The sequence below is a fragment of the Scatophagus argus genome, chromosome 2, assembly GCF_020382885.2.
Source record: "Scatophagus argus isolate fScaArg1 chromosome 2, fScaArg1.pri, whole genome shotgun sequence".
NCBI classification, from domain to species: Eukaryota; Metazoa; Chordata; class Actinopteri; family Scatophagidae; genus Scatophagus; species Scatophagus argus.
In genome coordinates, this window is record NC_058494.1 from 24,767,074 (window position 1) to 24,795,068 (window position 27,995).

The 27,995-nt window shown below is 42.7% G+C and overlaps 1 protein-coding gene across 4 annotated transcripts in view; it reads right to left on the minus strand.

The window, feature by feature from the left end:
- mgat3b (beta-1,4-mannosyl-glycoprotein 4-beta-N-acetylglucosaminyltransferase b) overlaps nt 1-27,995 on the minus strand; it is a 58,719-nt gene that overhangs the window by 3,420 nt on the left and 27,304 nt on the right. For 2 of the 4 annotated variants that reach the window (XM_046373299.1, XM_046373290.1), the window contains exons 2-4: nt 7,989-8,149; nt 3,986-4,442; nt 1,282-1,940 (exon numbers count right to left, since the gene is read on the minus strand). In XM_046373299.1, coding sequence (XP_046229255.1) covers nt 1,282-1,940; nt 3,986-4,442; nt 7,989-8,065 — 1,193 coding nt within the window. In that variant the 5' untranslated portion in view covers nt 8,066-8,149. The remainder of the gene's footprint in view (nt 1-1,281; nt 1,941-3,985; nt 4,443-7,988; nt 8,150-27,995) is intronic. The other 2 variants (XM_046373307.1, XM_046373315.1) reach the window with 1 other exon arrangement.

Sequence of the window (27,995 nt, forward strand, 5' to 3'; positions counted from 1 at the left end):
AAGTGTCGTCCAACACAGTGAACACTGTGACACATTGCTGTCAAGTTTAGTTTGCCATTTCTTAGTAAGCCAATGCAGAATATTAAAATAAAGCTGCATGTAAAAATAACCTCGTGCAGTTTTTGACCACTAGCGCCACTATTACAATACAACGATGAGAATCCCCCATTTCGTTTGGATCTCATGCTTTCCTATCACCCCCACAAGGATATATATGTAGTGGTACAAGCACAAAAACGACATGATTCACATTTGGTATTTCACTCAGAAGGAAATGAAAATGAAGACATTTGTTGAAGCGTGAGAATCAATTCAATGCCTTACGCTGTAAAACACTGTAACCATAACCATATTCTTTGACAAGAAAATTTCACCTTTCAACTGCATAGCCATTCAGCCATAGAGTGACTTTGACAAAAAAATAACTTGACAGTTCACACTAATGGATTATACAACTCAAGCAAGTTATAAAAACCTACTTATTGATTTTCATACTGGAAACCAATGCTGCCTGAAACAGCAGAAATAATACTGTGAAAAATGTATTATGAATGGCAAAAATGCTGCAGCACAGATAAAGAAAAACAGACAACAAAGGTTGCTTTTTGACAAATTATGCCTTTCATAAAGAAAACTCACTGTCCATAGACCAAAGTGAAGGGAGGAACAACTCAATTAACCTGTTGAGATGCATAGCAGAAGAGACTGTTTGCTGAATGTAACCGCTTTCATGCAGTGTCACATCCTATGATTGAACACACCAATCTCTCCCTCCAAGGCTGCACACAGAGTCAATCATGTCGCTCTTGTCATAATCTGCTGTAAAATTGCTCCCGAGGCATTTCATGTTGTTGCCAAAGGAACTTCAGTGTAATTTTTATTCAGCGAGCTGATACTCGAGAAGCATGAAGGTTGTCTGTACACAAAGACTGGAAGCTGTAAACAGTAACTAGTCAACGCACCAGCAGTGTCACGGTATGGCAAAAATTATGTAAACTAAAACTTGATGATAAGACTAGGGTCTTATATTCATACACACCACCCTCATGACTGTACTGCACTGCTGTCCGACTCTTCAATGTCTTTAATCCTGTTCAATGTCTGCTCAGCATGCGTGTTATTTTACATCTCTATGCAGCCCCACACAACGAGTCGTGTACTGATGACCACACAGTAGCTCAGTTGTGGATTACAGATACTGTTTAAATACACCTTGACCTTAAGGGCTTGTAGACTCTTCACACACACACACACACACCAGCATAATAAATGGTGTCTTACGTCAGTGGCCGTTTCTCTCCATAGGCGGTGAAGTTTGATTCACAAACGAGGAACAAATCGACGGCTTGGGCGAGCTCATGAAAGCGTACGTGCAGCAGGTCAAACTCGTGGTTAATGTTGATGGCGTTGATGACTCTTCGTGGGGTCTCTCTGGGCGTCAGCCGCTCCTTGGTGGGCAGATTGGAGTGGTACACCATGGTGGGAACCCCACAGTAAGGTCCGTGCCATCCCGGCCGACACACACACTTGACCAGCCGCTTCCCGCTGCCTCTTGCCCTGGCCCTGGCTTTTGGAGCAATGGAGGGCTGCTGCTGGACTTCCAGAGGTTTCCGTTGCCCAGCTCGAGCATCTTCCCCAGCTGCATTGGCCACAGACCCCCCTGATTTCCCAGAATACTCCTTTGGAGTAGCCACTTCCGTCCCCTGCCTGAAGCAAAGGGCTCCAGCTTTGGTTCGGACAAAGTAAGGAGTTTTATCATCTTGAAGATGGTGAGTGTGGGTGTGCAGATCTCCCATAAGTTCTAAGGGGTCTGACAATTTGTCCTTTTGTAACACCACACGGTGTTCTTTCCCCACCAATGGGACCTCTGGGAGGTCAGGCCCGCCAGGTTGGCCTGGGTGGCCGGGGTTCCGCGGCTTCAAATGGTCTTCAGCTACGTCCTGGAACGAAAGGAAGGAAAACAAGAGTTTATTTCATAGTAAGTGATAAACCGAACTGTGCAGCCAGGAACAGTTTAACATTGTTTTATTAGAGCTGCACACATTTTGAGATCTAATGACACTGAAATTTACACTCATACTAGGTGCACTTTCTTTTTACATGAGGCAGCACTTGATTCTTTTATCCACTATTTCAAATAACACCTTCATATTAGATGACATGATAAAATGTCTGAAATAACTTCCAATGGATTTATGAGCTCTGCTTTGTTTTTTCCAAGTTGCTATGAAACTGTGAGATGTGTTTCCAGTAAAAAATTCCTGCTCAGAGTCTCAGTGGATCAACAGACAAAGGTTGGATACAGTACACATTTATCTCATCTGGTTTATACCAAATTTGCACATTCTGACAACTGACGACTGAAGGACATCCAAGTTTTCCAAGATCTTTTTTATCTGATTACTTCTCCCTTGTAACTGTGCATGCAAAGAATTCATGACCTCATAGCCTGAGTTAGTTTTCGAGGTTGGCTTTTCATGCTCCCAGCTGTCTAAAAGTTTTTGTCAGTGCACCTCAATGGATACTTGAGAACCAGTTAAGATTTTCAGTTACGCTGCAGTAATTAAAAACAAACACAGAGTGATTAAATGGGTTAATGACAGCATGATAAGATGAGAGAGGAAATGTGATCCATGATGTGTAAGATAATAAACACGAAAATTACCTCAAGAGGGTTGCACATGAACATATCTTTGCGTATGAGCAAATGTTATTTATTACTCTCCATTTCTTGCTTACGTTTTCTCCTGTCATTCTAAAATGCACACTGAAGTTAACGGATTCGTTCGATGAAATGACACATGACAAAGTTTATGACATATTTCTGAAAGATGATTTTCTTCCTGGCAGCAAGCTTGACGTGGTCGTTTGGGGCCATTAGTAGAAAGACACTCTGAGAGGTGTTCTTGATGTTGGGTTTCTTCTGACTGGAGGAAAATGATCTTTGATATGCACAGCGATGAGGTTTTATGTTCTTCACGGGGGTCAGAATGATTTCTGACGTTTTCTACTTTGCAGGTTCTGGAATCTGTCATTTTGTCTCCACTAAATCATGTCATCGTCACATGAGCACAGGGCAGCTTCAAGCCACCATCCAACCGAGCTGTGTGCAGCCAGCACGAGCACCTGTTTGCAGGTTTATACATCATCGCATCATATTATCACAATACTAATCCCTACCCATTAGAATGATTTCCATGCAAATTTATATAAATCACATCTGCTATTTTTTGGTTATCCTTGTAGCTCTTTTTAATTCAATACCTGAAAGAGGCTGTTTATCTGTTCTTGTTATAAGCTGTTTTTTGTGTTGGTTTTCTAAAAAAAATTTATATCACCCTGTACAACTGAAACTCGATCTTGGAGACAGAAACCACTTCATTCTAGTACAAGAAGTCCGAGCTCTTTCAGGAGAATGAATAGACTGAGTAAAAGATCCCCTGCATAAACTGCAACCCAACACAATGAAACTGTCTTACTAACTCATTAACTTTGTGAAACACATTAGTCTGAGGTGGTACTGACACTGTATCCTTTGATGTGTTGAATGGTAATCTTTTGTCAATCTAAAGTTTATCATCCCGAGAGTAGCTTTATTAAAACAGCATGCTGTACGATGTGCATAATATTTTGCACTGTTTAAGCAGTGAAAAATACAACACGAGTGTGCAAAATGAACTGAGGTGTTGAAGCCAATTCTGCCTCCCAAAGCGGAATCCCAACACTGGTGAAGGCTGCATGTAAAATTGCTTTTTTATTACACTGTGGGGAAAAAAAATCACATTGTTTTGAGCCCAAACTGGCTTTTAAGAGAAAGTTAAGTGTGGAGAGACATTTTAATGTGGGAAAAGAGATGTTTAAAAATCCAGTACAGCAACGCCACAGTTTTACTCACTAACAACTAAAATAAGTATTTTTTTGCAGGGCTTTTGTATTGCACTTTTACTGGTCACTTAATATGCATAATGAAGTTTATTATTCTTACCTCATTCGGAGTGTCTCCCCGCTGGTTCTCCTCTGGTTTCTCCCAAGGATGAGGGGGCGCCGGCTCTTCCCTCAACCTCATCTCAAGCCCTGCGCTGCCAACAATTCCAGCACCTCCAACCATGACCCCCCCAATTCCCAGACTGTCCATCCCTCCTCCTCCTCCTCCCTCTCCTCCACCTCCCACAGGACCAATCATAGCTTTGCTGTCCCCCTGACGGAGAACTGGTAGGGGAGGAGCCTCTTCAGGGGAGGCAGGGCTGAGGGGTGTAGTGGCCACACCTTTCTCCCTCCAGAAGAAGCCGGTGACCATAATGAAGGACTTGATGTTGGGGTACGGGGCAGAGAGCTCACGCAGCAGGGAGACGTAGTGGAGGGCCTTGTAGTAGTGCAGGAAGGAGATGACGCACAGGCCCACCGTGCACAGCAAGAACACCCTGTGCCGCCGCATTTTCATCCTGGAAAGACAGGAACGAGTAAATGAAGAAAGTCTGACTAATAACATCAGAAAACAATTTCCGTTTTGGGATAATCTCTTTATTCCCAACTGCACGTCTGCAAGAGAATCACAATTAATTTAAAGAAAATGGCCCCAGGGTTGTTAAATAAGACAGGAAAAACATGTGTCACCAACCCATCACTTTGATTACAGCGACAGTCCACATAACAAATATATTTTCTAGCCTCTTTCATCTAATTATTCTGCTTTTACAGCCTGTACCGTCACTATTTTGTTTCTCATCAGTGTGCCTATCAGAGTTTCAGCCATCAGAACTAAAACTAGAGTGAAAACTGGACTCAAATCAACATAAATGTCATTTTTGCTCTGTATCTCCTGGATATGGAAATAAACTGATTCAAGATGTTGACCTCAAAGAGTGATAATATAACAATGCTGCTCATTTAGAAATGTTTCTTTAATCTAAAATTCCTACCAGCATAACTGACCACATTAAGAACCAAAGGCCTGCTTGTGGCAGTGCTGGCTCTGTCCAGTGTGTGCACATAATTTATGCTGCTCATCACGCTAATTAAATGATCTGATTTAATATCCATCCTGTAGCTTTTTATTAAGAAAGATGAAGGGGAGAGAAAAAAGTCTGAAGTGAATGAGGAGAAAAATCAAATTGTCACTGCATCATTATTTACAGTGTACCATCTTTAGCTTCTCGTGGAGGACTTGCTACATGTGGATTAGATAAGAGATAAGGAGATGAATGAGAACGTACTCCACAGACCAATTTTAAATAACTCTTATCAAATCCTGTTTGTACACATCTGTCTGATCCATTTCACCTACACTTTCTCTGCGTTAACAATGAATAAACAGACTAACAGACCTCTTTCTGGGCTTTTGATTGGGATTTCCTTTTAAGCCAGGCATAACGGTCGAGGAACAGGGACACTCAGTGCTTACACAGCAAGATTTATTATTGCACTCTAATCCATCTTCAAAACATGTTGGACATGTGAACATATTAAGCATACAATGTGCAGGGGAACTGAAATACAAAACAAAGAGGTTGGGGGGGGGGCAACTGTGTCAGTGACCTCCCAGCAATGCATCGCATGAATCTGAAGTAGCTTGTTCAGCACGGCCCCCCTGAGGGTCTTGTCTGCTGGATATGAAATGAGAATAGAAGAGGGAAGACGGGTGTGAAAAAGGGCAGGGGAGGAATGATGTCCAGCTGAGGACTGGGGGAGGACAAAGAGTGGAGCTGGTGGTATAAACAGATCAACCATGGGCCAAGGTTATCTTTGGCTTAGTGGAAATCAGTTATCCTCAGCGTCACTTTTTCTCCAGATTTTGTTTTTCCCAAAAACTATAGGGACAAAAACATAAGCATTCTTAAATGAGCTGCTGATGCTGTTTTCAGATCATGTTGTGGGAAGGAAATCTGTCTCACGCTCCCCGTTTCTTCACTCAGCAAGCCCTAATGCTGCAGTTCTGGCAGAAATATGCAACCATCTCCAGACAGAGATGTGTTGTGTTGTGTAACTTCTCCATCTCCTCTCCGGGATGCTGTGCTGCCTTTTCAAAATGTAAATGAAGCATGCATAATACCTGAGCTGATACGAAGCCAAAGAGAAGAGAGGAAAGGATAGAGAAGAGTTGATGGGAGCAGAACAGAGAAAAGAGGAAGAAGTCGGACGTAAAGAAGAGACGAGGCGGAAGCTGGTGGTGTTTGGTGTGTTACCGAAGCACTGCGCCACCTCATCTTCTACTGCCACATCCTCTCTGCAACTCTTTCAATCCCCCACTATTATCTGTCATCTTCAATTCCCCCTCACATTCGCTCCCTCCTTCACTCCACCCTTCCCTGTCTCCCCGCATGGCTCACCATAAAAGACAAAGAGGCGGAAACGAGGGGTGAATAAAGGACTCATCTCTCTTTCTCCATCAATACACAGTGAAATTGAAAGAAACAGTGACATAGAGGGAAGCAAAAAGGGTTTTACTTTCTTCTTCACCAAAAATCCCCAGATGCTGCATGTCAGATTTGGGGGTTTACTTGATGAAGAGTAACAGATAAAAGCACAAACTAAAAAGCAAACTGCACAAAGCCGCAATCTTTTAACATCTCCTACAGACAAACGTTGTGGCGCAAAGATTTAGGACGGTGGATCTCCAACTCCAGGAGGGATTACAGCCCACCGGGGCCAAAAAATCTCAAGTGGAATTCAAATTGATTCAATCTGCTTCATGTGTGAATGATAAACAGTGCCGACAGTGCCAGCAATGCTATCAAGGCTTTTGCTTTCCTGATAGCAGAATAACATGTTTAGTACATCTAGCAGATTTTTTGATACCCAAGAAGAGAAACTCAGGAGGCCAACATTAAAGGAATAGTTTGGCAAGTTGAAAAAATGTGCTTGAGATACTTGAGTTCAATGTGAAAAGCGATACCACCTTGTATGATCAACATGAAGCTAAAGCCAGGAGTTTAGCTTACCGGAAGAAAAAGAAAACTTCTCGTAAAACACAGCTCAGTTTTACACTGTGTAAAAGTGCACAGATGTGATATTTTGATTTCTGAGCTTTAAAGTAGTGAGCAGGCAGAACAAGGCTACATGTTTCCTCCTGGTCACTTTTGGCTAACACTAAGCTAATTGTCTCCTGGCTCTAGAGAGATTAGTACAGATCCTCTCAGAAGACTTAAAAAAATAAAAATAAATAAACCTATTTATTTACCAAAATATCAAACTGATATTATTCTGCTATCCATCAAGATGAGAAACTGCAGACATTTCCTGTCAACTATACACCACATTCAAACTTCAAATGTCCTCAGCCTCATTAAGGTTTTAAACCATTTATTTTAATACATAAATATGGTAGTTTTGCTCTGCTCGTGAGACATGTTGTAACCAACCTGTGCTAGCTGGACACAGACAGCCTCTTAGTCACACAACATCATCAACATGAAAGGCTGAACACAGAGAGATTTCTCCCAAAATTGCCCCGAGATGCTAAGCAGTTAGCAGCTGCGAACCTGCAGAGCAGCAGGTAGAAGTGCAGAAAGTTAGAGTATCCAAAACACCAAGCCACAGGCCACTGACATACATGATTGTATACAGAACATGTGACTATTAAATGACTTACTGTGATCTAAAGAAGAGAATTTATAGTATATACAGCAACTGGGGAATTCAGAATGGTTGACAGCTAAATTGGGACATAAGCCAACAGAGTCAATATTTGAAAGACGTGTTCCTGCTTTGAGAGTTAAAACATGACTGGAAAATTTAGTTGCTGCTGGTTTTACTGTATTTAAGAGCCACGTGGAGTCAACTGGAAGAGGAAGAAAAACAAAACAGTCAGGAAGTGACAAACTACCAGTTAGGCTACCTTTAAACACACACAAACAGATTAAAGTCTAGAAGTTTGAGATGAATGGCAGAAAAGGCAAAAGCAGGAAAACTGAGCCCTAATGCTACCAAACTTCTTTAACCCATCACCAATTCCCAGTCCCCAACACCAATCCATATACAAATGCACTTACAAACAGAGTAACCGCAGGCATCGTGTGGGTGTTTTCTGTAGAATCGAGGACGCCCAGGTACCTCTAAGCCAAGACATGATTGTAGAAATTATTCCACTGCGGTCATGTCACTTGTCGTTGCGAGCCTACTGTTGCAACCTTGGTCTCCCCTGCGATGCTGCCTGTCAGATAATGCACAGGATGGAGTTTTAAAAAAATACGTCTGCTTTCGTGATGCCTTCACAAAATGAGTAGACAAGTAAAGCTGAACTTTCTGTGTGAAGTCAAGTGAGCAGTTAACATCTTTTCAAGCAAAAAAAAATGAGAAGAAATGTATTTATTTATTTACTGGAAGATTTTTACTGGAATAAATAAAATGTCTTGTTCTGCTCTGAAAAGTTTTCCAAATGAGTCAGTAAACCTGCTTCGAGGAACAGGACTGCAGTTATAAATCACATGTAGTCATCTAAAACAAACAAAATCTTTTAAGTGAAAATGGAGATTGACAAAAGAGACATATGGTAAAATCTTTGTTTGTTGAGAGCTCTGGAAGTCGTGCTAACAACCATACATTTGTATTTCTGTTTTTACTTTTTCTACTTCTTCAGATAAACTTTGATGCACTTTGCTTTTCCTCTCTAAAGCTGTGGCTGTTAGATATGATCTATCAAATCTGCATTCTGCTTTCCTAATTTCAAGGATAATTACAACGTATCACTTACTCAATTAACTGAATGTTACCAGTTACATTTTAGCAATTTTCTTAAATGATTAACAAAGCACTTGTTAATTGATTTCCTTAATCTCGTGATCATTTCATCTTAACTCTCTTGTTTCATTTTCATATATTTTAAACTCAATGTTTTGTCTTGTCTTTTCATGATTATTAATAATGACTTAGCATTGTTTTTTTTTAAATTATATTAGTATGGCACTCTGGCAGGTTACTCCACTATTATAAGCTCACGGCTGAATGCCAGTGCTGATAAGAGCGAACAAAAATACTACAAGAAAACAAAGAGAAATGCCCGCCCAGGCCTCACAGCTTACAAACTCTTTCCATTCTATCTTCTACATCTAAACTTACATTCCTCTCAGCTGTAAAACGGATTCAGGACAAACCGGTGTGTCAAGAGCTGTTGAGGCCTGCCAAATGACCAGGGCAACACCTCACACCCGTATCCAAGGCGATAAGTGCGCCAGTCAAAACTGGGCGTATCATCAGGTCTGGAATGCATTGTATTGAGGGAAGAGGAAACTTTTTTTGAAAAATACTTCTTGTGTGTTTTGATTCAGGCCGGCCTGAGTTCCTGTGTTTATACATCTGAAAGCTTTTATTTGAGGACGGTGTGATATCAGAGGAGGCGGAGAGCAGCTACAACTCTGTTGATCATATTAGTGTGGTCTAACTTGCAGATTTCATTTCGCTCCTCTCCTCCTCCCAGACAAAAACTCCACTCTTTCTTTCTTTCTTTCTTTCTTTCTTTCTTCACCCTCCCATCTCTGCTTCTGTGGGAATTTTTCTTAAAAAGTTTTGGGATTGCGCACACGCCCCTGGAGAGTTCAGAAAAACCCAGACAGCTGGTTTTGACGAACGCTGCCCAAACATTTGGTTTGGAGTCACGGAGGCCAATCAGAGTGATAAACAACCGCAGAGAGAGAGGGAAGGAGATTTAGAGAGGGGGAGTACGTGCCGGGAGGAGGAGTCCTCCCAGTTAACTGCTCCTAATTTCATCACTGTGTGTACTGCTGACCTGTTGAACCAATTTTCCATTGAACTTGAACTTGGTTGGTCCTTAAATCTGGGGCCGGGAGACAAGGGGGTGGGGGTGAGGGGGTGGGTGTGTGTGTCTGGCTGGCTGTTGTCATGACTACAGAGTGGGATCGAGTGGGCCATTTCTTAACGAGCAGCAAATCACATCACTGGCTTTTGTCTTTTAATAAAGAAAAGCTAAAAAAAGAAAGAATATCCAGAGTGGATGTTTATTAATAATCACTGTATGATTATTTAAATGAAACAAAAGAATGTCAAAATCTTAAAAATTAGAGCAAAAGACTTGGTGGGAAAACACTCTGTGTAGTACAAATTCAATACGTAATTAGCATCTCATTTGCATCTCTGCATCCCTTTTCTCACCCCCCACATGTTCTGAGCTGTCAGTGTCAAATAAGGATCTCATTTACTGTAAAATGCTGTGATCAGTCTCTTCTCCAAAAAATATGGTAAAATTTCTAGATCTGAAAAAGACTCTGAGTCAAAAAAACCTGCTTGTTCCAATTCAAAGTTACAAAACCTTGACCCCTATGAATGAATTTTGAGTAAACATCTGGTTTCGGTACTACATATAGTGTTACAGATGTGACTCGAGCCACACACAATTGAAACCAGCCAGTTAAAAAACCTTTGGGCTCCGTGTCGTGTTGGGTGGAGGAGTGACGGGTGGGAGGCCTGTGTCTATTTCTGCGCTGCCATCTATTGTTTGGTCACAAACAGTCATGCAGTCGGCTCACCACAGCCGCCTCAGACTCGGCACACTTTAAAAATCAAATGACTTGCTCATAGGCTGGTTAGTTTGGTTGCTGAAGTGTATAATGTTTATTTGTTAAGTGACATTTGAGTAAGTCACAATGCTATATCTGTGTGGAGCCACCTCGGGAATGTCTCTGCAAATTTAGCTGAGGCTGGGGCCACTAAACCTGCATGACTGGGTGTGTGGCCGGTGGACACACAATCCAGATCCTGTTCCACAAACACAACTGTGTCAGTAGGCAAACAGAATTCAATATTCAGCCCTGGACCCACATGACCTGAAAGTGCACAACCACAAAATGTGCAGACACACACACACACACACAGAATCTCACACTTGGTGGTTGGTGGCTTTTAAAATGTTGCCACGTCAGCTAAACGGTTTCACTGGTGCAATGACAAATGATGCGCAGCCTCTGCGAAGAGCCTGAAGGCCTTTGTTTTATAAGAACTCAAGGCAGTAAAGCAGTGCTCAGTGTGTGTTTGTGTGTAGCGATGCTCTATGAGAAGCGATCTGACTTGACTAAATCCCTTTTCTTTAATTTGAGCTCACACACACACACACACACACACACACACACAAAACAGAAAAAAAAAACTCACAACATCTTCCCAGGCTTTGGTAAAGTCTTGTCTGAACTACAAAGCATCTCTCGGCTTATTCAGCACCACCCACAGTCTCGGACCAGTCTGTTGACCTCACCTAACAAGCACCCAGGGGAGGGATGGCGAAACAAAACAAAGCACCTTGGGTTCAGCAGACCGACCAGACAATCACCGGTTTGGCCCAATCAAAGTATCCCTCGTTCAGGCAAAGAAACAAAAGAAACAAACTCGTAGTCGTGCTGTGTGTGCTACAAGACCACTCCAACCGAAAATGAGCCATAAACTTCACCAGGCTGCCAGAAAGGCAGGGGAAGTCCGGGGGAATATTTCAGAAGAAAGTCCTGTTGTCCGGTTTTATTGTCAAAAAGGACAAAAGAAGAGTATCAGCATCAGATGGGAGCTTGAGGGATGATACACAAACACAAAAGGGGCATATACATTCACACCTATAGCTCATGATGTCATATCTTTTTACACTGTGGAGGTCAGAAACAGAACAGCCTGCTCTGTAATCGAAAACTGACGTTACATAAAAGGTGTTGGGTTGCAGCAGATGCGGTCACAATGTAACACACTCTGAACCCCATCTCAGGACGAAGCACAGGTAACGTCAAATAAAAGCACACAAAATTAATAATACTACAGAAGCAGATAATGCACCGATGCATAATGCGGTGGCTATCGTGAAGGCATCTCACCGTATGCTTATCTAATGTCAGTCAGACAGGATTAATCACTCTTGATCTCATCGAGAGCTTAACATGCTGTCCTCAATTTTCAAAGTGAATATCTTTGAGATTTTGTGACTATTAGTCAGTCAAAACAGTACATTTGGCATTATTTGTGACTCCTTAAAAGACAAAATGACTAATCCAAAGAATGACTAATTAATAAATAACGATGTAATCCAAACCATAATCAAGCAGCCATATGTTTAATTTAACATGCGCTAAAACCAAAAAACCCATTAAAACTTTCAGACAGACTTTGTTTTCTTCAAGGGTTTTGTTCCAAACTCCATTTAAAAAGTATCAATTCCTAATCCGAAAAACAAGCACCAGCATGAAATTGAAACAAACTGAATATGAAAAAAAAAAAAAACCCTTACTTTTTTTTTCTATAAAATCTTGAGCATCAGGCAGCAACTCCCTCCCAAGATGGATGAGTTTCAGAGTAAAATGCTTCAGCCATAAAGTTTTGCTGGCCTGATCCTTCCACTGCCAGAGCACAGGAGTGAATATATCCCCATCGACAGCTGACTGACGTTACCAGTGTTGTTCCTTCTCTTCCTGCTCAGCTTACTTTCTTTGAATTGGTTCCCTCCATGAGCAAACAAGCTCATGTTCCACTGGAAAGACTGTGAAAAAATGAAGCCTCGCAAAATTACATTTCCTCATTTACATTTTGCCCTTTCTTCCCCAAAATGTGCCACGTGAGTGGACCCACACACAGCTTGATGAGCTACGTATGAAACTCGCCTGAAGTTTTGGTTTTGATCTGTCTGTCAATGAGGTTACATTTCATCAAATCAACGAGAAACACTCTTCAGCCTGTACAGCAACACTCGCCGGCCCTTCTGATGGGCTTCATGTGACACTGGCGCTCTCTGGTAGTTTTAACCAAAGTTAAAGCTAAAGTTAGCTGAACTTTGCATGCTGACCACAGTTCACAACCACTGCACCATGATGGAAGTTACTCAAGAAATGAATTCGCTTTGCAAACAGGAAATGATTCGTAGCCGTGCACTGACAGATGTTAATCAAATTGCTGGTCTGGAAAGTTTCTGGTAATTTCAAAATCGATGACTTAAAACACACACTTTTCACCTTTTCAAAACTGAGACTATTGTAACTCCCATAGATGTGTTTACCACTGGATACGGCATCCAAACATGGCCAGTGATGGATGTCCACCCATTGTGTACTGCGTGCTTGAAAAGGTTTTGTTTGCCTTCTGTGCCATTAATGCATGTTCACCGGAGTCTCTTCCTGGATCGATTTGACCAATTGCCACGCTTGAAATGCGGCTTTTTTGAGTCATATTGGAGCAATTGCTTGTAATGGTGTTAAGCTGTGTCTGGATATATGCGATGCTTTGAGCTGTTGCTTTTGGACGAGTGCCACAGAGCGTTTTAGAGCCGAGTGCATCATATGACCAAAGGCTTACACACAAGCTACAGGCTTGTCAGATCCTTATTTCCCGCCATGGCTGACTTGTTCAATACCAACACCCACAAACAATCACAACCACACTTGACTTTACCATTTCTGAGCACACTTTGTGAAGGTGCGGCTATAGCTCCCATGGGTGCATTCAACAGAACAAGGTATTCAAATAAAGAAGCTGGAGCATGTCAACGAAAGCGAATCTAAAAACCAAGCTTAAAAAAATGTTTCTATCACATCCTGCTTTCACACTCATAATGCCGGCGCATTAGAGTCTTCTTTTGGATCCACTTAGCCAACTGCCATATCCTTACTTGGCGGCTTTTGAGCTACTCTTGTATTGGTTCAAGTTGTTTTCAAATGCACTTTGTGTGTGTGATGTTTAGAGCTGATGCTGATACTCTTTCTGGTCTGTGAGGTTTTAACTTTGCCCACAACGAGAACTCAGTGTTTGAAAGCTTCTTCTTTTCTGTACTGATTTTCATTCTGATTTTAATACGAATTTAGGCATTTTGTTGCTTTTAATGACCCAAGAACACAATCAAAACACAAATGCAGCAACAGAGACGACCCTTCCTGTCTTGTCCTGCTCTAACACTAGAATAACAGAGTGTGTATTCCTCTCTTGTCTCTTCTGCAGCAGAATTGAAGAATTCAGCTCTTCTTCTCTGGGCTTATGGGTCACTGGTTTGGTGAGTCAGATGTCAGGAGAAAGCCAGCGTGCTAAGTGGGTTTCAATAATGCAGGCACGCTGAGGGCCTCAGAAAATGTGTGTGTGTGTGTGTCTGGGAGAGTGTGAAACTGCGTGTATGCTGAGACAGAAGCAGAGTTTAGGTGGACATGAATATGGGGAAGTGGAGGGCTGGAGCTGCAGTGTGAATGTGTGCTGCCTCTGAGAGGCTTTGTGCGTGTGAGGAATATTGTTTGGGTGTGGTGGGTGTGATTTAGTGTGGGGGTGTGTGTGTGTGTGGATTGGGGTGGGAGGCTGGGAAAAGCCAGTGGAGTACCTCCATTGCTCCAACCTCATCTATAATTCAGCACCGTAGCGGTCCATGAACCCCACCACCCCCACCTTCACTCTCTGCACTGAAGGTGGAGACAAGTGTTCCACGGTACATTTCACCGTCTCTCTCCATCTATCCATCCCCATCTACCGCTACCCCTCCAGGGGCCCGGAGCAGCTGTGAGCAGCAGCCCAGTGAATCTCACTGAATGAAGATGTTCTGAACACACAGGACGTGTTCAGAAACGGTGATATCAGGCTCACCACAACCCTGGAACCACTTTAAAAATGTTCTCCACAGTCTCAGACCGAACCTCCGTCGGTTTATATCGTCAGCTACCTGCTGTTTAGTTTTACATCATGTCTGTACTTTTACTTGTATTTTAATCATCTCAGAAGAAGCTGTATGTCTCATTTTAACATTCGACACGTTACGGAAAGTACTCGTATTTGTGTGTAAAATCTCTTATATAATTAAGCTCTGCCACAATGACTGAGCTTTCATTCACCCTTTTATAATGCAGTTTTTGTACACACAAATGCTGACCAAAAAAATCAATACCTCAGTACCTTTATTGATACCACATGTTTAAAATAAGATGATTAAAAAATCTAAGGTTGTTATGTGTTGGTATGTGACTGTGTACAAGAAATGCATTTTGTGTGCCTGGTGGTAACAGCACAAGTCGTAGCAGAATGACTACACGATTAATAGTATTAGCAAGTGAAGTACACATGGTATTTCAGCAGTAGTAGCAGTGGTCTGTGTCTTGGTTTGATGTACTTGTATAATTTTTGCTTGGAACTGTAAAAGCTGTGCAGTCATCACATCTGAGCGACAATAAATCTCTCTTTTCTTCTATCAAGGCTTATTCAGCTGCTCTCTTTCTTCTCTTTCTTCCTTCTTTTTCAAATTTCTCTGATAGTCTGACACCAGCGGTTTACAGAGGCAGCAAAGATGTATTCAGATTCTTATCCTGCCTCAGCTGCACGGTACCATTCCTCTGTTATCTGCCTTATTTCTCTTTATTTTGCTCTCTCTCTCTCTCTGCAGTGTCTCATTTTAGAGGTGGCCTCCTCCTCCTCCTCCTCCTCCTCCTCCTTTCCCTCAGTCACTTCAGTTTAAATGTCACCTGCTGATTTCACTTTCGATGCTTGGACCGTCTGCTCAAAAAGCTGTCAAATTGTTTGACTATTGAGCCTGTTATTTTTAGCAGCAGTAACACCTTTTAATAATTTCATTACACATGGAATTTCCATCTAATTTTATTCATTACCTCCAATGTAAAGGGTCACATTTAACGCAGAATTTTCGAAGAATCAAGTTGAGTCAGTGCACATTAATTAAATCACTTGAGAGTAACTTATGACAGGAGAAATGCATTCCCTTCATGAATAATACTGGAAACACTTCCCCTGAACTTTACATAAAATAATCACATAAACACACTAGGTTTATGTGTAGGTTTGCACTGACTTCATTTAGTCAGTCTAAGATACTTAACTTAAGACTGATTAAATGTGATCTTTGCATTAAATGTGACCCTTTATATTGAAATTATGTAATAATATTAGAAGAAAATTGTATATGGAACTAAAATATTCCTAGAAATCTGAACATCTACAGTTCTGTCACAAATTAGTAAACTTTTTGCTGAAGGAGGCTGTGATGAGGTTGAAAGGCGGACAAACAGCAAGTAAGAGGACCTTGAGTGGAGACTAATTGGTTGATTTCACTCTGTGCATAACGTTTCTTTCTGTGCGGGATCTCATTCCAGCCACAAAAGTCTTATTTTATTTTTTAAAGATGAGTTTAACGTATTTTCTCATAGATTTACACAAACATTCCACAGCTGTAACTTCAGTTAGCCTCAACCTTTAACCTTGAAGAAAAACTCATTTTGTAAAGCTACTAACTCCAAAGTCAACAGGGAAGTTTCACGATCAAAAGTCTTAAAAACTTGAATAATTTAAAAACAGTAGATCTAAAAACGAGTCTTGTCGATCTTATTTTGAAGTCAAATCGGCCTCAGCTCCTGGTATGAATTGGAAATGAAGTGTAACATTATACAGCCTTTCCCATACAGTAATTCACTTGTGCAGCCTTGTCTTGCATAAGAAATGTTACATATTTGATGAAGCCGGCTGTGATTGAAAAGCCAAATACTGAGATATTATTTTCCAGGGATGATGGATGTCAGCAAAAGGCTTCACAAAAGGGAATAAAGAAATGAAGCCTTGAAAAAGAATGACTTACACCATACAGTGAAATGCAATTTGCCATCCTCTCATCATCATCATCTTCTCAGCTCGTCCAACCCTGATCTGGGTTCAGTTTCCCACACCACAATCTCCAGAATAGTCATTGCCTTGGAAAGCTAATAAGACTCCCTGCAGCCCCCTGATCTCAGTTCAGCTGCCACAGCCTGCAGTCTTGTTGACTGAATGGCAAATTAAAAAGGTAAGCCAATTATACATCTGTGGCCTACGGGAAAACTTCCCTCCACTACAAAGGCTTTAACGTTCATCTTCCCAGTTTCCTACAATCCACTGCACCATCGTACATCACCGCTAATGAACACAGCTCTCTTAAAAAGCAATCTCCACTGCAGTGATTCACTCCTCCAGTCATTTGCAGCATCCGTACTCATATATATATATATTTTTTTGCCCTGCCCACTCGCTTCGACTCCACTAGGAGCTAAAAGGCCAACTGCTACACCTCGGCTAGCTCGTTACCACTCTGCATTGTGATTGTATGGCAGGCTTAGCTGACTCATGCTAACGTTTGTATAACATCGGTGGTAATGACAGGGCTCTGCAGATCATCTCGACAGCAAACAAACACGCTCTCCTTGTGTCAATGCTTTCCCCAGGTGTGTCATTATTTCCAAGACAGGATGAAAACACCACTTTTTTCCCCCGCCTCTCTCTCTTTCCGTGCCTCTCCCACCTTCCTTTCCTCCTCTCTTCCTCTCGGATGCCTGCTGAACTGAGAATTGTTTGCTGCAAGGACTACCGCTCCTATTTGTGCCCGAAGTACCGAAGTCATTAGTTTTGCTTGTGTGTGTGTGTGTGTGTGAGACAAAGAGTGTAAGAGAGTGTTTGTGGGCTGATGATGATCGCTCCGGTGGATCCGTGCAGGTATGAGCTCTACCCATTGAGCAAGACTCACTTTGTCCATCTGTGTGACAGAAAATGAAGAGGCAGCAGTTCTAAGACGGTTTTTACGGCCACGTCTCTGCACGTTTTTGCTTACCCGTGTGAACGCAGCACCGGCCAGCGTTTTGAGAGGAGCACACCTGCTCGGCAACCTTTCATCTGCTCTGACCGCCGACACCCCCCCTCCTTCGCCGTGTCTTCTCCAGCCGAAAGTAGAACGGCAGGACGATGCAGTGTAGTTAATGTGGTCTAGTGGCAAGGTCAAGACACCAGTGCATCCTATGTCATAGTGTAAAGTGGGACTGATTAAACACCATGCAGGCGTACACATAGGCCTGGGATTAGCTTAAGTAGGTCAACACCCAAAAAACATTTGGCTGAAGTATCCACTGACGCTTCTATTGTCTGTGTGGCTCCCATTGTTATGATGGAAACAGGAAGATGGAAGCCATTAGAAAGGTTCCATTCTGGCTCTGGTTAAGCCTCATGGTCTTTGCATTAGACTACAGTCCAACCAATAATTGCTGAATGTACAGATTCAGGCCTGATGGACCCAGAGAATGGCGCCTTTGTGTCCAGTATTGTTGCTGGGTAATGCATAACAGGATACCCAATGCCGAGAAGTGGCCACATCGGTTTCAGGCAAACCCACAGTCATACATACATTCAATTCTTGCAGAGCTGTTGCTCACAGTTTAACTCTCCCTTCTCTCATGCGACAAGGCAAGCAGGCGTTTTGATGCTTGTGATGTAAAAACGTTCAGCAGAAACTCTGCACTGAGGCGACGGGAGGCGGACAGGAGTCAGGGGTTACGCCAGCACGCAGCTCGTTTGGCCACGGAAACTGTTTTTAATTACAGGTCGATGAAGGCGCTCGAGGAGAAAGCGTGATGAGATAGAGAGAGGAGAGTGAAGGGGCAGTGATTAGAGAGAGGAACACAGCGGGCGAAAATCAAAAAAGAAACAGCTTGACGGAGGAAAAGGGGAGCGAAAGGGGAATCTTTAAGGGGGGTAGCAGAAGTGTGAGATGAGAGGAGCAGTGGTGCAGGGGGAGGACGAGGGGAGGGAGAGAAAGAAACAGAAACAGACAGAGAGCGAGATGTGGGGGAGGGATGCAGTGGAAGCACTGAATAAAGAAAGAGCTAGAAGATGTCTGTCTGTCTGTGTGTGTGTGTGTGTGTGTGTGTGTGTGTGAGTGTGTGTGTGTGCACGAGATCAAGACTGTAGACGAGATCACAGCGCTGGATTGGGAGGAGATGTACAACAGCAAGTTCAACAGAAACAGATGAAGTATTTGGGATGTTTACATGCACAACACAAACAAGTTGCGTGGATGCGTAGATTGAGGATAACTGGAGCAACCTGTCAGCTAAAACTGAAGCGTTGTTAAGTTAAGACGACAAACAAAAGAGTCAAATATACAAAATTCAGGTATTTTGTGGCACATATAACAAAAGAAGAGTTTGAGGGTCAATCAATTAGTCGATCAGACAGTTAGTTGAGTGAAAGTCATGTTTTTAAGCAAAATATCAAACAAATTTGAGGATTCACTGCCTTTTAAGATCAAATTTAGGAGTTTGGAGTTTCCAGTTTGCCACACGAAAGATTTGAGGACGTCGACTTAAACTGTAGGAAGTTTGTCATGGGAATTTTTGATCAGACAAGATCGCGATTGTCAGATAAACAGACAATGAAAACAATCATTAGCTCCAGCCACACCCATCACCAATTACTAGTTCATCTTTGCCAACGAATATATAACTCCAATCAGTTGCTATTTGAGTCCCGGCTGGCTTATAAACAGATACCAATATATCAAGGTCTCTAAAGTAAAATCAGCCTAGTAACGCAACATGTTTGATAATGCATTAATACACAATGTGTGCAAGAGGAGAGGAGTGGAACAGAGAGGATATTTTCTTTATTGTGGATGAAAAATCAGCACAAGCTAATTTACTCGGCTCAAATATTAAAGCTGTTTTGCTGTCACCCACCAAAAAAAATCTGCTATTTCTTTGACATGGCTGCCAGTGATGACGTTTTTTCCTCATAGAGAGAAATCACTAGGCTGAACTGGTGCCAAGAGGAATTTGAGTAATCCAGCTGGGTTAATCGAGTTCTGCTTCTGCGATTACAACCTTAATGCGAGTAAGATAAGTCTAAAGGGGTTTATCTGACAGTTGTGATATTAGCCCACTGGCTCTGATCAAATTATTAGAGTTCATGTAAACACAAAGAGGGACAGAGAGGAAAAATAAGATGGAGGATGAAGGAAGGGCGGAGGCAGGGCGGCACATTAGAAAAGTGACGGCAGAAAAAAAAAACGGAGGGAAGATGAAAGAATCAGGTGATTCCCATCAGCCGTGTGATCTGGAAAAAGCAGAGCTGGGAGGAAAAAGCTGCTATCAGCTCTGCTCTTCCTGGCTCCTCTGTCATCTGTTCCTCACTTACTGACAAGGCGACCAGCGAAAAGCCTGAAAGCACTTGGCACAGACACACACACACACAAACACACCAGCCGCTTGCTTCACCAGATCTGGAGTACGAGAAGAGCGAGATAAATACTGCGACACGGAGGACGAAAACCTGAAATTTTTTCCTGTAAATAAAAACCTTGTTTGCTACTTTCTTTTTACAGTGCAGTGATTTACCTGTTCTTTAATCTTAGGGATTACGTCTGAGGTTTGTTTGGAGTAAACAGAAGCAGCAGGGGCACTAAGACCTCAACCTTCATTGACCAAAAAAAGCAAAACTGAGTGCTTAGCGCTAAAGGATAGAAATGTTAATGAAAATGTCACATTTGTATGTAGATTTGTAGAATTAGCTTTAAGCTTCAGGGCCAAATTTGGGGAAATATGTCATAACACATCACCTGTAAGTATATGTAAATAAAGCCAGGTGTCTAATGAACACAACATCCTTCATGCAGAAGCATCTTCACTGGAAATCCTGACAATACCAAAGGTCATCCCCTATGGAAAGAAAAAAAAAACAACAACATGTGGACCAACATGTGCAGTTAATGTTTCTCCATATTTTTACTTCTGAAGACTTCTTTAAGGCTCATTTCTTTTAATTAGTGAATTACAGTTGACAGGGTCTCAGTGGCAGATAAACTGCGAAGTGTGTTTGATCAGTTCTGCAGAAGAGGAAGTGTGTGTGAGAAATGGAGCTGTGTGTGTCGACTGGAAGGAACGCAACATAAAAGGAAGGAATGGTACATAAAATGTACAGGCAGCGTGTGTACACACTTGCGTGTACACACGCTGCCTGTACATTTTATTTATGAGCTCCATCCCCGTCCTCAGCAATCCTCGAATAACTGCAACGAAACTCATCTGTGCCAAACAAATCTTAGCTGCAGTTCAGAGCGGGATGAAGAGTAAACCTCTTCACTGTGTGCTTGAAAACTTCCCTGACGCTGAGTGATAGAACAAACCAATTAACGGCCCGGACGCAGGAACACGTGTTTGATGAGAACGTTATCTTGGCCTACGGGAAGCAGCGTCTGCAAACATGTGAAAGGCTGCTTGCTTGCTGATCATGCAGAGTAATAATTAGTGGCCAGCGCTGGTCATAAGATTGCCAAGCCAACCACGACACATCTATCATGTGTCAAACAGGTGGCAGCAGTTTAAGAAGTATTTGGCTTTGCTAAAGCAGCTGAAGGAAAAGGGATGAAATCATCACATTTTTTCCATTTTGTTCAAGCTGTGTGCGCATGCTGCATCTGTAAGCCTTCAGCATGCGTTTGTTGTTGCCACAGAGGTGTTGCAATGTCACAGAGCGGTTAAGTTAAAATGCTGGACCGTTCAGCAAAACTTTCCTCATGATTTTCAACTTTTTGGCTCCTCCAGGCACCTGTAATTTAGGCGCTGATTTCCTTCAAAGCTTTGTAGTGATTTCATGCAGCTTTGAAAATTCACATAAAAGTACTCATGAAAGAGCTCCCTTCAAAAAGTTAACACATGCTGCCAATTAGCATTCTTCTACACAAGCTTAATAACTTAACAAACTGCCTTTGTAACTGTGATTTAATTACTTTAAAGTTAAGTTCCATTTCCCTGTGATGCTCCCTTTAAGTTTTTGACTGAAGTATGAGACATGAGTTGCTTTGAACTGGAACAATAGTGCAAATTCAGCTCTTAATGCTGCGTTTATGCTGTACAGGCTGCAGTGTGCCAGCTGACTCCACGACCCATTTGTTGACTCATACCGCAAAACACGTACTTCAACTCACACCAACCCCAAAAACATGCTCAGACCTGCATTACTGACACACGGTAACTCACACACACTCACAGCCTCACAAAAACGTCCTCTGTTTCCTGCCCCTCATGCTGCTCGCGGCTCTTTTTCCTGTCTGAGCGTTTTCAAGCAGCACGACAGACTGATCAGCAGTTGCTGTCGCACGTGCGTCAGAGAGGCGGTGTCCGATCGGGTTCGGCTGTCCGGGCTTGTGGCGGGTCCGCTTGCCAAGTGCGATCACAAGGCCCGTCTCTGCACTCCGCAGCTCGCTTATCGGTCACAGCCACAGCTCAGGAGGCGCCGTGCATGCTGGGAATTCAGAGTTGCTGGCTCTGACTGCGTGCGTTTGTGAAGTGGCAAGTGTTGGTGTTTGAACAGAGAAAAAGTAATGCACACGGCTTTATGTTCGAGTGAACACATGTCTGTTCAATCAAACTGTGTGTGTGTGTGTGTGTTACTGTTATCACCATAACACCTTGAGCCTTCACACCACACCCTCTCTCATGCTCAGACTTGACATTTAGGAAGTTAATTTTAGCAAAAGCAGAGAAAAGGGAAGCAAATGGAAAGCAAGCCTGCATATAAAGTTGTACAGTCCCAGAATAAAAATGCCAGGAAAAAGCATAAAACCCGAGCTTCACTCCCTTTTCCATGATCCATAACAACCCTGTGGCTTCAAATCCTCTTTTAGCCTCTCAGTGACCCGTGTGAGAATAAAAAGGAAGTGTCATTTTTAAGGGCTCTGCAGGGGAACATAAATTATTTTGTTACTTGTAACAGCAACATGACGCACCATGAGGCGTCTAAAAAGGTTTGGCAGGTTTCTGTGCATGCACTGACCGCTGGCCTGTTTTGAGTCCAATAAACTTCCTGAGTGTTTTTAATCAGCCCGTGCAAATGGATTCTCAGGATACCAAAATGTGGAGGTGGAGGAAATGCTAATAAATCTAAAAACACCCAGAAATGCAGTGTTTGTGTTTGACAACAGACTGCTTAGATACGCCTTGGCACTTCGTGAACTAGTTTCAGGAGGAAGAAAGAGTTTGTGAAACACTGAAAAGGATCTTGCAGCATCAACGGCAGTGCTGGTGCAATTCAAGAGCCACTTATGATGACGCTTCAGATGAGAATCCCGCAGGGTTGCCATAGAAGCCTCACATTTGAAGCAGCCAGTGACGTACGCGAGTTTTCTATTTGGGCAGATTTGAGCGTCACAGCTTTCACTCGGTTTCGGTCTTTTACGGTCTTGGTGAAGAGCCGTGCTGCGCTCAGTTTCACAGTAACTGCTGGATGTGACTGCATAATTATAATTACAAAATTGCGCTGGGAAAAAAAAAAGAAAAAGAGAACGCTTCTGTCCTTGACCTCAGTGCTGTTATATAATAACCCAAAAGGCTGCAGAGAGAGGACGGGTGTGACAGAGAAAGGCAGATAATTACTGTAACTGAATTGTACGTTCCCAGTTTCAGACTACTTGATGAGCTGAATATATTGTGCATGCATCAAACGGGTTGTCTTCTCTTCAGGTATGAAGATAAAACTGGTGTTAAAAAAATGGTGTCTGGTTTGGTCTCTGGTTTGGTGATACTCGTTCTACTGCTGAAAATATTAATGAGCTAAAGACAAAAATCACCATATATACAAAAGTATCGGAACACTCGACCTTTATACCAACAGGGACTTTAATGACGTCTCATTCTAAACACACAGACGGCTTTGCAGCTCTAACAGCTTCCACTCTTCTGTGAAGGCTTTCCACAACATGTTGGAGTGTTTCTGTGGGAATTTGTGCCCATTCATGCAGGAGAGCATTTGTGAGGTCACACACTGATGTTGGACCAAAAGGCCTGGCTCACAATCTCCGTTCCAGTTCATCCCAAAGGTGTTGGATGGGGTTGAGGTCAGGGCTCTGTGTGGGCCAGTCAAGTTCTTCCACACCAAACTCATCCAACCATGTCTTTATGGAGCTTTGCTTTGTGCACTGGGGCACAGTCATGCTGGAATAGAAAAGGGCCTTCAACAAACTGTTGCCACAAAGTTGGAAGCATAGCATTGTCCAAAATGTCTTGGTGTGCTGAAGCATTAAGATTTCCCTTCACTGGAAGTCAGGGCCTGAGCCCAACCCAGAAAAACAGCCCCATACCACACCTGAATTCAATAATAAGGAGGACTGTCCCAGTACTTTTGTCTATATAGTGTATGTAAGACAAGACTAGATGACACAGAATATATAAAGATATAAAAAGTGTGGTATGGCAAAGACATGTCAATAAAAACATAATACACTGTGCTCTGCAGGCAGAGTGCTCCACATCTCAACACCAGAGAAAGTCTATTATTCTCTTGGCCGACAGAGAGGCTGCAGTGGCTGCAGTGTGCCGCGTCAACACCAGTCACTGTCAGAGCTCCTTCAGTCTGAAATAGTGACATTACAGCAGTGAGTCCACTGACGGAGAGTGGAAGGGACAGACTGACCAAGAAACTTCTAAAGGGTATCAGCTGCCAGCTCAGAGACTGCAGTCTGGAAGTGTTTCAATTAGACTATCGGGGAGACTTCACCTCTTACTGATCCTCCTCCATTTCTCATGTCTAAGGGCTGGTTCCAAGAAAAGCATTTTTCCTCCTGCTTTTAGTGGTAACCAGCCATGAATATTTTGTACTATTGTGATTTTTTGGCCATGTTTTGAGGCATCTGTCTTTAAGGTGTCTGCTGCCAACCCAGAGGTGAATGGAAATTTCAATGAAAATTTAAAGCTGCATTAAGTGATTGTTTGGCGACTGCTTTAGACTCTTGAGGGGAATATTTGCCCCCTTAGCCGCTTCACGCTGCACTTTGCTCACCAACTAACGGCTAAATTTGTGCAGGGGGTTTATCACACTGCTGGAAACAAGGTGGATGACAGCAGGGTGAGAGTGAACCAAAACTTTAACACTGGAGACCAAAAAACCAAAAACAAAACCAGAAAGAAGCTAAAATGCTCATTAGAGGAGTCGTATTATAACTCTGTTGGTTTTGTCACTGTGAGTTACCACTTTCACATTACACACAGTCTTTTGATCCTCTGTTGGTATCCATCGGTGCAGCCATAATTAAACTGAAAGGCCACATGCACATCTTTTAGAGAACAAAATCCCGATAACTCTGGATAATCCACTAACCTCACTGCTAAGAGTTTGAAAGCAGTTTTCACATCCTGTGTTGCTATTATGTGAGCACCACAAATGAGTACAGTTCGCTGCCACCCTCCTTGTATTTGAACATCTAAACACCTGTGCAAATAAAACCGAAGCAAACCGCATGGCAAGATACCACTGAAGGTGGTGAGATCTCACAGCCCAGCAGTCACATAATGTACAGCACAGATGTGTGACTCATTCAGTGCTCATGTTTGGGTGATTTTTCAACAGCAAATGGCCGTAGCTCCACATTCAGCTCGTGTTTCTTTGCCTTTTGGTGTCCACTTTGACCGTTTGGCAGCCCAGCTAACTGACCAGCATCTCAAGTGCCGCCGAACCCCGTTCCCTTTCGACAGCACGAGCTTCACCTGCACTCGGGGCGGCAACTGGAAAGGTCGAGGAACGTGGAGGAAAAAGAAAACAGAGTGGAGTGGAGGGAGGGACGAGAAGGGAAATGTCAGGCACCCTGAGCTACGTGTCAGCAGGACGCGTGTTGGAGAGAAGAGGCGACATGCTAGCATGTTCGATCCCTCTGAGAGCTGGGTAAACATCCCTGGGCTGTTTGTTGTGCTCCCTCTCCAGCTAGCGGCTCATGCTAATCTTCCCATTACACGTGCACACCCAGGTGCGCACAGACACACACACACAAACAGCACCCACTGACACCATTTCCGCTCTTCCCCTCACGGACACCTCATTCTTATTCTCTTTCTCTCCTTCAGTCTGTCTCCATCTTCCTCTCTGCTCTGGGCTTTTTCTTTTCCTACAGAGAAAGGGAGGAAGTTTGCTCCCACTGGTGCTGATTGTACTCAGTAATGAGGTGCTGCCTTTCTGCGTAGTCAAATACTGAGAGCTTCTTGTAGAGCGTCACAGCACATCACCGCAAAGCACTATTCATTAGACGTACTTTATTCTCTCTGTAATAACAAAAATGGAATTTCAGTTATACCAGAGAAGTAACAGGAAGAAGGACGAAGCTGTACGAGGAGCTGGCAGCAGCGAGAGGACTCACTCCGCGTACTGTACTCAGCTTGGACTAAAATGAACAAACTGATGGAACATCAGCACCAGATAATGTGCTGCAGCTGCTGCAGGGGACTTGGCTTTCAGGCCAAACACTCTTCAGCTTTTAGATATACTTTGTGCTTGACCAGGTGATTCCTTCAGTTCGTCAGGTCTCCCTGGACTGCTTTGCATTTTGCATGACAGATATTTGCTGGGAGAGCCGTCAGTTCTCAGTAATTCAGTTGGTAGGCCTACCCAGTTTGGTATCAGACCCTGATAACACAGAAAAATGATTAAAGGAGGAAAGAAGATTTGATTCATAGAGTTTAGTAATGAACTTGACACCATGCAACAGATCGTGTTGTTGTGTCAAATGAGCAAAGCTGCAGTCATAAATCAGTCCCTGCAGAGATCCATTTGTTTCTTTCTTTTTTTTGTATATATAAATTTTACTCTAATTATACAAGACCTTTAAATGAACCTGGAAGTACCTGAATGTAAAGGAGAAACAACACAGACTCTGCATCAGAGGAAGACAAACTCTGCTAGAGTCAAAGTGTGAAAGCATAAATGCAGTGCGGTTTCACTGGTAATTTATTTCTGTCAAATGTAAAGCTGCACGTCAACTGTTGAGTTCAGCCCATGTGTGAACATGCAGCCACGCAGCCTCCAGGCCCCTGCTATTCATGGTATGAGTTCAAACAGGCTGTAAAAAGTGCCAAACAGAAAGACAAACTGAAGTTACTCTGTGGTGCTTTTCTAAATCAGCTCCAACTGTTGGTCAGCGTGCAGAGGACCAACGTGCCTGCACACCTGAACAGCAAAAGTTTATAAGGGAAAAACAATCTGACACATAAGTCTGTTTAAGAGCTATTCTACTGCTTTTAAACACAAGTCAGGCTCTCGGTCAAAACACAGAGTTCACCTTTTCATCCATTTTAGCTTCAACATTGAGGTTTTTTTTAAGTTTATTCTCCATCTTGGAAAAGCAAGATGTAAATTTGGTAGCTCTTCTGGGACTTTCAATCACATTGCCTGATCAAAAAATCAACTCAGCATCTGCCAAAATCAGCCGTATTACTGTTCCTAACTACTCACAGCTGTTTCTGATCATCCATATTCTTAGTTAAAGTATGGTGAAGTTTAGGCACTGAAACCACGTCGTTAAGGTTAAAGACAGAAGCCACCACTGACAGGAGAATCGATGTGAGACGTGCTTTTTATGGTCAAGAATCCACCCTGACCTCCTTCCTGAAGAGTGTGTGGCTGTCTATCAACATGAAGCAGTTTCTGCTATTATTACTGACAGAGGACACTCCTGATTCACATGACCACGAGAGATGACTGGTCAGGGGAACTGCTTAAAAAACCCAAAGTGAACAAAAGGTCGACGAAACCGGCAGTTGACAACACAGACAGAAACTCAAGAGAATAAAAACGAAGAGATGAATGAAACTGTTACCACTCACATTATCACAAGGTCTTTTCAGATTTCTTTTCTGCTCATTTAATTCTTTACAGAGCCTCTTTCTTTCACAACCACCAGAATGACAGCATTTTTTTTTTTTTGGTTGATTCTCCAAAATTAAAGCCGAGCAGATGGGTCACAGCAGTTTGATGAGCCACTTGAGGCTTGGCTGATTGGAGGCAAATGGATCGTTTAAAAAAAGAAGAAGAAGAACTAAAAATGTAAATAATGATCATTTCCAGTGCATTTTTCTGCTTCAATGGAGTGACTGGGGGAGGGGCGGGGGACACAAAGATGCATCAAACCTGATGCATATTTGAACAAAAACCACAGACTCTCTTCCTCTTCTCAGACCTCGTTCTCTCTGAGTGTAACTTGAGGAGAGACAAAGTGATATCTACAAACTGGATCCTGCTACCGAGGGAGACCAGGGCTGAACGAAAACATCGATACACTCACGGTTATTTTCTTTTGTGACAGCGTGCCGATCCTCTTCTCTCTCTCTAATAGTTCACATGCAAAATACAGAGTTTCATTGTGACACTGCAACACGTAAATATGCAGGTTGTCATTAGACGCATCACAGAGCCGTTCAATTCACTAATGTGCACAACCTCACTTAGAGACAAAGTGCTTTGGCTGCTTGAAATGAACCCCTGCACTC